The 13,327-nt window shown below is 40.6% G+C and overlaps 1 protein-coding gene across 1 annotated transcript; it reads right to left on the bottom strand.

Moving 5' to 3' along the window:
* Positions 1–1,882: 1,882 nt before the first annotated feature.
* On the bottom strand, positions 1,883–4,310 carry LOC147423247 (12-oxophytodienoate reductase 7-like). The gene is made up of 5 exons (XM_086501768.1): positions 4,006–4,310; positions 3,580–3,720; positions 3,332–3,462; positions 3,050–3,232; positions 1,883–2,895 (listed from the first exon to the last, which is right to left on the bottom strand). Exons 1-5 carry the CDS (start codon positions 4,098–4,100, stop codon positions 2,111–2,113), a joined length of 1,335 nt encoding a protein of 444 aa, XP_086357894.1. The 5' UTR covers positions 4,101–4,310; the 3' UTR covers positions 1,883–2,110.
* Positions 4,311–13,327: the final 9,017 nt, after the last annotated feature.

The following is a 13,327-nucleotide window of genomic DNA, read 5'->3' as shown; positions in this document are numbered from 1 at the left end:
TGCCCCCCAATTTTGACGGTCATTTCATTGTATATCTCCATCTTTTAGCCTCATCAATAGAGAAAGAGTTGTACACCATAGCAACATGATTGAGCGTAATCCAAACTCGCCCTATTGCAAGTTGTCGAGTAAGACTATCAAGTGGACTTATAAGCTTCTTTCCATTATGAACAAAATCTTGATCATGTAAACCACATACATGTCCGTCTATCACTCTACTTTTGAGCTTCCATACACACCAATTGATGTAGAATTGCTGATCACTCTTTCCTCTATAGTCCTCAACCATGAGCTTACGTCGTCTATTGTCACCATCTGACGCATGTTCAATTATTGGTCCTATACTATCTTTTAGCTTCAAATTCCAAATCCTCTCGATGTGATTTCATTGAGCTCTCATGAAATTATTGTCAAATCGATTACAAGTGCAATGGGCAACTAGTGCAAGACATGGAAGGCTCTCATGAAGAGGGTTAACAATTAGAAGTCGAGCACAATTTCCCATCATGGTTTTGAAAGGCATCCACTATTGTCTCATATCCTTGTGACCCATTTCCAACCACGATCACATCATTTGAGAAACATTGGTGATTCTCTCCCTTTCTTCCACAAAATCCTATGAGAGTGTCATCCTTTGCATTTCATCTGCCTACTTTAGCCATCCAACTCCAAGCTCTCGTCAGTTATAACCTGCCCACAATCTGGTATCCTTTCCATCCTACTTTTAAATCCTTCTCCTCCACTTCAAATACTCTTGCTTCATGTAAACTTGTAGGTGCTTGCCTATATCACTAGTTAAAGCAAGCACATGGCTTGCCATGTGCCACACATAGTATGAACTTCTGGATCCCATAAATCTTACAAGTCGTCCAAATATAGTAATGGTTTCCTACTTTTCAACAAGTATTATTTTATCAACTCATAAGCGTATTGGATTTGGCCACCACCCTTGATAGAGCCAATACTATAAGTATGGGGAGGATTAGGTGATAAAGAGAGCTTCCGATGGTAGATGACATTAGTCTCGTTGTTCAGCTTCCCACTGGGTCAAAGAGAGTTTGTATGTCATGACTCAATACAAACTCCTTGTTGTTTATTTTGTATCTAGGTAAAGTTGTGATGCGTGCATAGCAAGGGATCAAACTCATCCTCTAGGATATCAATGGACTCCTCTGTCTGTGATAATTTTTTATTTGAACTGTACCACATCCTTGCTTTGAATTTTCTCCATTTCCTTCACTGTTAGTCTTTGCCAATTCATCCAACTCCGATCATCTTGAGCCACCTTTAGTCCTTGCAACTTTATGGACTTATGTGCTTTTTTGCACTATCAAAAGTAGTTGCCAATGCTTCAAGGGCGAGTGTAAGTGGAAGTTGTAGTTACAAGAAAGGAACTAGGTCCTAATGATAGGAGGTTTTTCTAGACCACCTGTTTTGACAAGCACAATAGCCTTTGACAAGAAAAACAAGCGTCAATTCTAGGCTTAATGCGATTTAATGCACTATCAAAAGTTGCTGCCAATCTTTCATGGGCCCAATGTAAGTGGAAGTTACTGTTACAAAGAGAAACTCAATTTCCCACTTATGGGTTTGACATCTCAATTGTATGAGCTTTTCTATGGTGAACATAGTGTTCACTAATAAAGAAGCATAACATTGTGTGTGTGTGTGTGTGTGTGTGAGAGAGAGAGAGAGAGAGAGAGAGAGAGGCGCGCGGAAGGTTGTGAATTTTTAAATTGTGAAATCCCGGCTAGATTCCGAGCTTGCCTTAAAGAACAGGGGCAAAGGAAAAATTATATGTGTGTAAATACAGCTAGCAAATCCTTCAAATTGTTAAATCCCAGCTAGAGTCAAATCCTTTAAATTTTGACCTACAATAGGAGGAGTTCGAACTGTGCCCTTATTTTCTTCAATTTGGAAAAATGTTTTTGGCAAGCTTATGTAGATAAGAATCCTTGGCCATTCCTTTGTACCATGCAATACATTTCCAAACATAGGTATGGATATTTTCCCAAAAAAATATCTAATTCGCCATCTTTACACAGAAAAAAAAAAGCTTGCATCTGTGTACAAATTCACATGCTTATTTGTGAGAGAGGAAATGGTAAAACTAATATTGGCTGGGAGAGCCAGCCACCACTGGGTTATGTGGGGATGAAAGGAGTGTATGCGGCGAGGCAAAGTGGGCGATCGGACTTGCAAGCATACGCCGGCATGTGGGTGAGCTTGGTTGTATCTGCAGCTTGCGCCCGCTGCGAGCTGCAAAGGCAGCTCTCTTGTCGGACCATCCTTCACTGACTTCCTTGCTGCTCAGCTTGGCATAATCCAAGTAGCCCACATACTGATCATGCGTGTAGAATGTCGAGCGGTCATAGGCATTCAGCTTCGCCTCGATCGCAAATCGCAGCGGTAAGTCCGGATTGGATATGAAGAGCCTCCCATATGACACCAAGTCTGCTGCCCCGCTGCGGATAGCCTGCATTCCTGACTCCCGAGTGAACCCCCCACTCAGCATCATTATTCCCTCATAAGCCTCGCTGAAAAGCAAGCAATTTTCGGATGTATCCATCAATCCATTCGCCCCCTTGTTGTTGAATCGGGGTTCAGTCATGTGCAGGTAGGCTAGGTCTTTCTTATTGAGCTCTGAGATGAGATGCAAGAAGAGCGTGTAGGGGTCGGTATCGGTAGCGCCAAGATGATCGATCACTGGTGAAATGCGGATTGCGGTCCGCTCTGCACCCATCTCGCTTGCGACAGCATCGATTACTTCTAGCCCAAATCTACATCTGTTTTCTATTGAGCCTCCATATCTATCCTTTCTATCGTTTATGCCATTTTTGAAGAATTGGTCCACTAGATAGCCATGTCCACCATGAATCTCCACACCATCAAATCCTGCATCACAACCCACCATTGAGAGATTCAGTCCCCCATTTCCATAGAGCATGACGGACCCATAATTACTCTGTTCTGCATTGATTGGACAATTAATTAAACCTTATCAACATCTATGGCGGACATCTTAAGCCTGTTAAGAATGCTTCCTCACCTGCACAGCGGGCGTTTCTTGCTGCTTGGCGGAACTGCTCAATAATAAGAGGAATCTCTTCAGTGGCCAATGCTCGGGGCTGCGAGTACTCTGCCATTTCCCCTTCTGGCAGCCGTATGGAGCACTCCTTTGGCAGGCGGCACCCCGTGGAAGAGATAGGGATACATCCTTCAGGCTGGTAGTCTACAATCAAGACAACAATTAATGAGTATGTGAACCAGATCAAAATACAATAACTCCTGAAAGGCGGCTCTAGTCTTTGGAGAGTAGCCAAGCACATACATGTGTGCGACGCACGTCCAACATGCCAGAGCTGACAAAAGATGATGCCACCCTTATTGTGGACAGCGTTTACAACCTTCCTCCATGCCTCAACTTGCTCCTCGGACCAGAGACCCGGAGAGTGAGGAAACCTGTCATGGCCACACAAATACACAAATCAAGATCTAACTTAAAAAAACACCTACGATAACAGAAGAGCAGGTGGTCTCCTCCAATGGCAAGACCACTTTTTGCATGAAGAATCTTACCCAATTCCAGCTTGTGCAACTGAGACGGCCTCTGTGATCAATAGGCCACCATGGGTTGCCCTCTCAGAGTAAAATTCGACATGCGCCTGCTGTGGAACGTAATTAAGTGCTCTGCATCGCGTCACTGGCGCTAAAACAACTCTGCAAAAGAGCCAAATAACCCTAAATTCAACAACATGGCTACATGCATCCTCCATATAAAATTCAGCTATGGCTCTGTATAAATCTACTTCTGAGTGCAAAATGGTCGAGATGTGACTTGAGCTATGGCCGTGTGAGTGCAAAATGGGCAAGATGTGAGTTCAGCTATGGCTATGTATAGCTGATTGTGAATGTAGAATGGGCAAGATATGAGTCAAGAACCCATGGATCGCTCGCATTTGTCTGTGGAAAATTGTAAGCATCCCTCAGAGAGAGACAACATACCTGTGGGAAAGGTGAGCCCGGCCCAATTGCAGAGGAGCTAGCAGGTTGCTGGAGATGTCATTGCGGCGATTGTAAGCGCTGGACGTTCTTTGCATACTCTCCTCCCCTACCGCTTTGTTCAAGAACAGGGTGAGAAACAGAGACGAGAAAGCAGAAAGACGTGCGCGTGTGTGTATGTGGAGAGAGAGAGAGAGAGAGAGAGAGAGAGAGAGTGTGTCTGTGTTGCTGCTGCTGCTGGAAGAATGCGTATATCGAAGGGAGAGAAATGACGCTTTTATATAGGCGAGAAATGTCGTGAGGAAACTCGTAGGAAGGAGGGGGAGTGGGAGGAGTGCTTGTGGCGAAGAGCCTTTCTTGACTGCCGCCGCTAGCCGCCGTGGATGGGGTCATGAGGATGAGGATCGAACTCTAATAAGGCTAATTCTCCCTTGATTAACAATTCAATTGTGCGCAAAAGAATTCCCAAATTCCAAATTCAATTAGAACGGTTTAAGTAAGAGCGGATTTGCACGGGTTTTGTTCTATCCATGCTCCCTAGCATCAAGAAATGATGTCTGTATTTCCCAACTATCGACATCGGCAGAGTTTGCAAACCATGTCTTCTACTTCCAACTTTTGGAATGTTGTACACGTCATGCATGCCTCTGAATTTTGTTGCTAATTGCAAAATTCCAAAATTGCTCAGGATAGGCCGCGATTCTACCCTTCCTCATGTGAATGCACCCTAAGTAGTCTACAATTTGCAGAGTGGTCCTCTACTTCCGATGGAAGGTCTAGCGTAGAACTTACCTTTCTTCATCAAGAGCACTTTTAAAAATTTGCCCTTCAAACTATACATACATTCTTTTGTGCCCTTCTAAATTCGAAATCGCAAAATCTACACTTAATTTTGAAAGCCAAATTCAACACAAAAATGTATTCAATCACATAGATTAAAGTGTTCCAATCTCTAGCAAAAAAGTTTTCGGGAAAGGACTGCCTCAACTTAGCCTTATGTCGGTTGAAAATCGAGACTAGCCAATTGTAAACCATGGCAAAAGGGAAGAAAAAAGATGAAATATGTGAGAAAACAGTTCAAACATCTTGCAAATTTTAAAAAAATTTGCTAGTATTTCTTTTTTTCATGTTTATGAGGAGAAAACTCAATAGCTTAGTAAAAGAGACTTTCCCGAACACCACTCCAACGTGAGAAAAAAATTATCTTATTATATTTAGTACTATATAATATACAATGATTATTTTCCACATAAGAAAGCCTTTCATGGCAAGATTGTCTTTGTTCTACCCTTTTACAAGAAGGGCAAATTTTTAAAATAGCCCTTCACAGGCAATTCCTCTAAATTTTTCCACTTCTCTTGAAGGTCAAAAGTGTCCTTGAAGGGTTGTGCAACCTTTAAGAATGAACCCTTTAATGAGCTTATTGAGTCTCTAGGCCTAGTCTCTACTCTACACTCACGCTTTGGCTCGTTGAAGGGTTGTGCAACCTTCGAGAATGAACCCTGTCGTGATCTTATTGAGTCTCTAGTCTTGAATCTACACTCATGCTTTACCTCCTTCAAGGGTTGTGCAACCTTTAAGAATGAACCCTGAAGTGCGCTTATTAAGTCTCTAATACTCATCCCTTGCCTCCTTAGCCTCATGCAAGTTGTGGACTCAATGTTCCCCCCCTTGACAAAGACAAATGAGCTAACTTCAGCTTCAACAAAGCTTCTTGTCCGTGCTAAACCTACCTTATGTGTTTTTATGAACACGAGTTTTGTGCCCATAAGTTTACAGTTTTTGGTCATAGAATCTTAGACCATCTTTGCTTTGCCTTTCTCTAGTTGTTTTCGACTTATTCAAAGTTTATTCTATGCAAAGGATAAGTGAGGGTTTCCATGTATTTTTGAGTAAATGCAACTCAAGCTCAAATGAGCATTTCAAGAAAAGGAAGTTCATTGTGAGCACAATCTTTTGTCCACGTATTGTATTCTATTGAGCACTATATGTACGCACATGCATAAATTTATTTATATTTATATATATATATATATATATACTACATATAAAATGATCAAAATCTAGTATACTCTCCCTCTCTCTCTCTCTCTCTCTCTCTCTCTCAAATGCCATAGAACAATCGCTTCAAATTCAAAGCATTTCGTGTGGCCTTGTGGGAACCTAATGTAAAGGTCAAATGAAAAGCCCAAATTTGCTGACTTAACCGATGAGGTGGGAATTGAAAGATCCTTTGTTAATCTCTCATAACTTGAGTCTTTAAGGCTTGAGTGTTGAGTGACCAAGTGGTTTGCATGTCAACTTTGAAAAGCCTCTTGATTCTAGCTCAGAATGCCCCTTTCCATTGGATCCTCAAAATATATTTGAAAACTTGACTTGGCTACAAGGACAAGAGTTCTTATTCTAAGCGTCAACCTTTCAACTTTGCTTTTCAAAATTTTTATCACATTTCTCAACTTGCATTTTTCTACTCACTTCAAATTTTTAATTCCTAGCCTTTTCCTTTATTTGACAATGGAGATATCTTCTTCAAATTTGAGTTTTGGCCTTTAAAATTTGTCGAGAAGCATTTTCTTTGTGCAGAATATGGTGTAGGAAATGGTCGTTTAATGACCATTCCCAATAATAAGAGGGACCCGTAAAAGCTAGTAGTACTGATTACGGGAATGGTCACCAAAGGACAGTTCCTAGATATCAAGGTTATGGGGAAGGGTGGCCAACTCAAGCTACAAGAGGCTTTCAGCTACAATAGTGACCTATGTGGAGTTGTCACCCACAGCAGCCAGTGGTTGCTCCTCGTGCCTTCTTCAGTCTATTGACGGTTATTCCATTTGTTGCTTGCAATGAGCGCTGCCATATCGCATGCCACAGATGGATCAAAGTCGTCCATGACAAAGGGAGAGACATACAGTGGTAGCACTCGTGGCTTATTCATGTGCTGACTTGGACGGTTGCCATCAGTGCTACCGTCGATTGCGTTTTTCTTTCTATACGTTGAGTTGGTTGACATCGGTAGCTCCCCATGCTGACATGGGAAGACTCCATTAGCACTACCATTAAGCGACATGATCTTTTGACATGTGTTGAGCTAGCCACCATCCGCCATCAATTGCAGAGCCAATTCTGGCATGGAAAGGAGCTTGAGTTGACGGTTGAGATGCTCCACCCCTAGACCCCGACCTTGACAAGGGACACAACCTACTTTTGAAGGGCCTCGAATGTCCAACAAAACGGCTATGGGGAAGCCCTCTTACCAGATCAAAACTAGAGCTCCATTGGTAAGAGCATCACATCAAGGAAATTAGTGGTGTTAAAATGATCCTATTAATTTGCACTCCCACATACATGGGCATATATTAGTGTCGGGTCGCACTCAGGGGCAGTGGGGAGACTCGGTTCTCCACATTTGGTAATACGTACAACAAAAAAGGTAGGGAAGACGAACGTGAATGTTAGCGCTGCTAGCATTTTGGATAAGGTGGGGTTAAAGCGAGGACATCAAACTAGCGTGGCTGTCGCCATCTCCAACCAATGAGGCAGCACTTTCCAGCTTCGCTTTTAAGTAGTATTTTCGTAAGCTTCGTGAGGAGCATGTGGGTGCGACCAGAGGTTAGCTAATCTGCTACTAACCTTGCTACTGCTGGGGTGACTCAGCTCTTAGCAACATCGAGGGAACCACCTCTCGCTTTTGCCTATTCGCTTGACACCTGCCTGTGTGGGCTCACTCAAGGAAAGGTGCGTGAACGACGTGTAAATCAGAAGCTGTTGGGGTTCAAACAACACAAGAATCTCTCTCTCACACATGCTCTCAAACAGAGAATAAACACTCACTCCATAATCAGACTCAGCAAAAGACACAATCAAATAACTTCAGAGCAACAAACAGAACACAGAGAAAAGATTAGACAGAGCAAAGAACACCATGGCTAAAGCTTCTCTCGCATTTCCCTACTTAGAACTCGTCCCAATACAAGTGATAACTGATGGTTGGCATAAAATATCAGAGTCGGAAAAATCCGACCTAGCAAAATCTGACTGAAGCTAATTCCAACCAGCATGACATAATCTGACTAGCATGACCAAATATCAGACTCGGTAATAATCAGAGTCAACAAATATCTGACTGACCAAATATCAGACTCAGCAATATTCAGAGTCAACATATAATATCCAGTCAACACATGGCACGTCCCGATGGTGGATTTCGTAGAAATCCGACTAGGATCCACACATCCCTTTATCAAAGTCAAATGCCTTATCCCAAAATATCAGTGCTAATAGACCTATATGATGCAAAGTGTAGTGCCTGGAACTTAATCCAAGATACACAACATACACCATACAAAACAACTAGACACCGCCCAATAATTCCCAAAAAACTTGCATTGATATCCCCAAGTATTGCGCAGTACCTCACTAGATCAAGTGAATTACATGTGCACCAATATATAGCAACATGCCAATACTCCGACATCATCATATACAAACACATCCAATCCTCCTCATACAAGATAAACTTGTAAAACCAATCATATCAACAATCATACTGAATCTTGTTTAAAATAAATTCAGCTTCAAGAACATATTCATCTCTGCAAATTTTGATATCTGCATCAAAAATTTAGAATTCTGATATTGCATCCAAAATATCATATCCATTTGAAAATCTGCAATATCTGCTTCATAAAAACTTTGCAAATAGACAAAACTCTTCCAACATTGAGTTAGAATTGTCTCCAAATCTGAAATAAAGTCCTTCTCTTCAAAATCAACAATTTCAGGTAAATCAGAGATAGAACAACTCCTTCCATAGGAATCAATCATTCCATTCAGCAAACTCTGTAATTTTGTCATGAAAAACATCCAAAATGTCATATCCCTTTGAATTCCACTTGAGTTCTGTAAAATCAAAGAGAAATTACTCTTTGCCTATCATTAATCTGCAAAATCTGATTCAAACAATAAGAAATATGGATCCTTGAGTCATCATGCTCAATATCTTGCATCTGCAAAATCCGATTTGCAACTTCTGCATTCAAAAAATCAGTAATATCCACTTCAGACATAGAAATCTGATCTTGAAAAACTCCAAAATTTTCAATATCTGCAAATTCTGACTTTGAGAATAAGCTCATATGGTTGACATGCTTCTCTAGTGTCAACTTCAGCCACCAATTTGCAGCAAAGAACACTTTCAATAAATCAGATTTCACTTCAAAGTGAAGTAAAATAGGTTCATTTCTGAAAATATACTTTGCCATTGATAAAGAAAGATTCTTCAGCATCTCCAACATCACTGAATATGGATTAGTCATTTCAAAAACAATTGTCAATTCAGCTTCTTTGAGAAATTGATTTATCTGACTTTGTGGATCTTCAAATAGCAAACTGACGATCTTATTTGCTATCCCTACATTTTGATTCAATTCAAATGCACAAATCAACAAATTACACTCAGCTTCAGCTTCCTTTGGCGATAGAAAATCAATTTGCTTCTCTTCATCAACATCAGGAATACCAAAACTTGATTTTGCAAAATTCAGAATGATGAAAATCTGAATGCACATTCCAGTTAGTCTGCATTCTGAAAACACTCCCATCATGTCATATTGATCATTTGAAAGACACCCAAAATTCAGATTCACCATCTGATTTTGAATACTTGGATCAAGAAAAATCACATCCAAACAACTTTGAATCTGTACTTCTTCAATTTTAAATTCTGCAAAACCTAACTCTTGCTTCATTTGTGCATCCATGACATTCTCCTCATAAAGATAAGACAAAAAATATTCAATCACATCATCCTCTTCATCAAATTTTGATTGATCTTCTATTTGAGAAAAAACATCCTCAAAATTTGCAACCTTTGCTTCATTTTGGTTCTTACTTTCACTTTGCATTGCAACATGGAGAAAACTTCCAAAAAGAAATGACTTTTGGAAATCATAGTAGTTAGAAACACCACTTGAAAATTCAACCTGATATTTGTTCATTGCTAAAATTTCTGAAATTTGCATTTTTGAAACAAAATCATGGTTGACACATGCATTGCATGGATCACACATCTCCTTGAGGTTATGGGATTGAAGATCTACCATGTTAGGGTTAAAGCCCGATGTTGGTTCTAGGGTTTGGATAGGATTTTTGTGGCTTCCTTGGCTCACATCCATCTCTACTCCCTTCTTCACAATCACCGACACTCCCATTGGGTAACTCCCTTCTACCTCATCATCACTAGTAGTACTATTGTCATACCAATCAGAATAACATGCATACTTCTCCTCCAAATGCACACAAGCGTTTTGCAATTTCTTGATTCCCTTCTTGGTAGAACAAGATTTCAGTTTTCTACCCTTATGCTCAGAAAAATACTCCAATGCATCTTCAAGTAGACACTCAAAATCATCTAACTTCTCCTTCGCTACATGCAACATTTCCCTTGACAATGCTTTATGACAATGCTTCACAACTTTTGTAAACTTTGCGCACAAATTGGCCATACAAAAATACTTGCAAACATCTTCCTTAGTGCATTCTTTAGACACCAACGGACAATCATCCATAGCATGGTCATGTTTTAAACAAACGTCACACCTTTTCTTATTCTTCTTTTTCTTACCCCCCATGACAACACTTCAATTAAAATATAGCAATCATATTCAACTCTCAAGACTAGTGCACCACACCAATCCAAGACCGATTAAATTCACAATATGGAGAGCCATGGATACAATACCGGGATCTGCAAAGTCCATTCAATTGGTTACTTAAACTGATTGAGAGTCAACGATCAGAAAAAGAATACCACATTCAGCACTTCCATTTCCATTCAGAATTCAGAAAAGACTTCCACTTCAGAGTTCAGGTAACCGTGAAGTTCTAATTTTAGGTAGATCCCACTTCAAACTGCAAGTAAATCTTATTTTCTGATCTCTGCAACATCATGAATAAACTTCGATCCTTCATTGCGGTGAATACTGCAATTCAGATATAGCCCTTTGATTCTTTGAATTGCAAAAAAATCTGAATAGATATCAGAATATACACTTTGTCGAAAAATCCACTTTGTCGAAATATCTGATTTGTTGAAATATCTGCCAAATCTTTTTTAAAAATGTCTTCCAGCGCAGGAAAATCCAATTTTGCTCTATCTGTGTTGATGATTGTTGCCTTTCCTTAATGGCACAACAACTAGGGAAAGTGGTCCCCCAAGAGGGAGCATAATAATCTCGCTGATTGATTCTTTGGCAAATACAAGGCAACAATTCTTTCCATCAACGATCGGCACCCATGTTTGGAGCTTCAGAAGGAGGAGCCTTGGGTAAAAAAATATTCCAAGAAAATCTGTTCTTGAAGTAGCCCTGATGTATGTTTGAATATGCCCTTTGGATAGAGTGCGTGTATGCGCGAGTGCAATAAATGGGTGCGTGCACGCAAGTGAGTGTGTGAGTCTGTGTTTGTTTTGAAACTGCACAGGCTTGGCTATGGATGTAGCATATACCGTTGCAATTTAGCCAACGAGAAGGACCAGTCAACAACGCGGACCGACAATGAAAGAAGGGTGTTGAAACTAATGTTGAGTCTGCAAGAGATTGAGCATATCGTGTAGGACCAAATCGCTCATCGTATCTTGGCATATTGCAACACTCCTCAATCCAAGAATCTGAACTAAACAGGAATTTTTGCGCTCCAAATCAGAAATTTACAGATTTGGACAGAACCAGCTAGCACCGAGACACTGTTGTTTTCTTGCTTCAAAGTGATTTAGCAAGGTGTTGTTTACTGTTGTTGAAAGAGAACGGCTGCAAACTTTGCCATCATTGTGGAACACCATGCCGCCTTCTTCCATCGTTGTAGAATTGCATGCTTGAATTGTTTGAGATCGCTCTAATGCAATCACAAAGATTGCAGCTTAACAAAGCTTTAGCACAGCCAGAGAACTAGGCTCAGTTCAAAAACAGGCTGAGTCGGTCAGCGGGACCGCCAAATGTGTTGGGGTTCAAACAACACAAGAATCTCTCTCTCACACATGCTCTCAAAAATAGAGAATAAACACTCACTCCATAATTAGACTCAGCAAAAGATACATTCAAATAACTTCAGAGTCAGCAAACAGAACACAGAGAAAAGATCAGACAGAGCAAAGAACACCATGGCTAAAGCTTCTCTCACATTTTCCTACTCAGAACTCGTCCCAATACAAGTGCTAATTGATGGTTATAATTGTCCAACCCAAAAATGTTCTTGGCATAAAATATCAGAGTCAGCAAAATCCGACCTAGCCAAAATCCGACCTACCAAAATTCGATTGAAGCTAATTTCGACCAGCATGACATAATACGACTAGCATGACCAAATATCAGAATCATTAATAATCAGAGTCAGCAAATATCTGACTAACCAAATATCAGACTCAGCAATGTTCATAGTCAACAATATTCAGAGCAGCATCCCAATTTCAGACCAACCAATATTCAAACTCAACATATAATATCCAGTCAATAGAAGCCCCATAATTAGAAATCCTCAAATATTGACTTCATATTCACCCACAAAGGACAACTAAGGCTACGGTCACACGGTGAGGCATGCACCAATTATATGCACCTATGCCAAAATCTGCATAGTTTCAAAAAAAACTTGCACACTTGCACATAAGAGGGGGATATTTCCGAGCGAGAAATTTTTGGTGAGCGCTTTTTAGGAATCAGGTGAGCAGATTCCTAAAAATATTCTCTCTTCCTCCTTGTCGACTCTTTCGTCTTTTTCATATCTCTATCTCTCACAGAGAGAGAGAGAGAGAGAGAGAGAGAGAGAGAGAGAAGTATTAGGGAGGTTGAGACATAGACAAAGATAGCGAGCGAGCGAGAGAGAGAGAGAGAGAGAGAGAGAGAGAGAGAGAGAGAGAGAGAGAGAGAGAGAGAGAGGTATTAGGGAGGTTGAGACATAGTCAAAGATATGGAAGCTAAATCGATTGTTTCAAAAACAATAGAGACAAGGGTACTTAAAACAAGAACACCCATTAATAATAGAAAGTTACATTTTATTGCAGTTGCATTACATAGGCAAGAAGCGTTCATCTTCTGGAAGGCCCGGTATTCGAGTGGCAAATGAAGATTCACCATGTTCCCTAGCTGCTGTGTCATTTCCTCCTCATCCTCCTCTGTGATGAGCCCCATCTTCTTCCAGCAAGAGAAAGCAAATTGTCCCTTCTCGTTCACACTGAGTAAGCTCCGCATATTGAGTTCCTTGCGGCATTGATAGAGGCGATACACATTGATGGTTGCCTTTAGAGCCTCCCTAAACCAGTCGGCTCCATACA

The sequence above is a fragment of the Adiantum capillus-veneris genome, chromosome 26 (assembly GCF_014529385.1).
Source record: "Adiantum capillus-veneris isolate H3 chromosome 26, ASM1452938v2, whole genome shotgun sequence".
In the NCBI taxonomy this organism is placed as follows: domain Eukaryota; kingdom Viridiplantae; phylum Streptophyta; class Polypodiopsida; order Polypodiales; family Pteridaceae; genus Adiantum; species Adiantum capillus-veneris.
The sequence above is the reverse complement of the archived record's forward strand: the minus strand, read 5'-3'. Positions and strand labels throughout refer to the sequence as shown.

Excerpts from the sequence above, each read along its gene's own strand:
- LOC147423247 (XM_086501768.1), bottom strand. The coding sequence starts at position 4,100 with ATGCAAAGAACGTCCAGCGCTTACAATCGCCGCAATGACATCTCCAGC. Across the intron at positions 3,233-3,331 it reads TGGACGTGCGTCGCACACAT|ACTACCAGCCTGAAGGATGT; the intron begins GTATGTGCTTGG and ends TCTTGATTGTAG. Across the intron at positions 2,896-3,049 it reads AAGAAACGCCCGCTGTGCAG|GATTTGATGGTGTGGAGATT; the intron begins GTGAGGAAGCAT and ends GTTGTGATGCAG.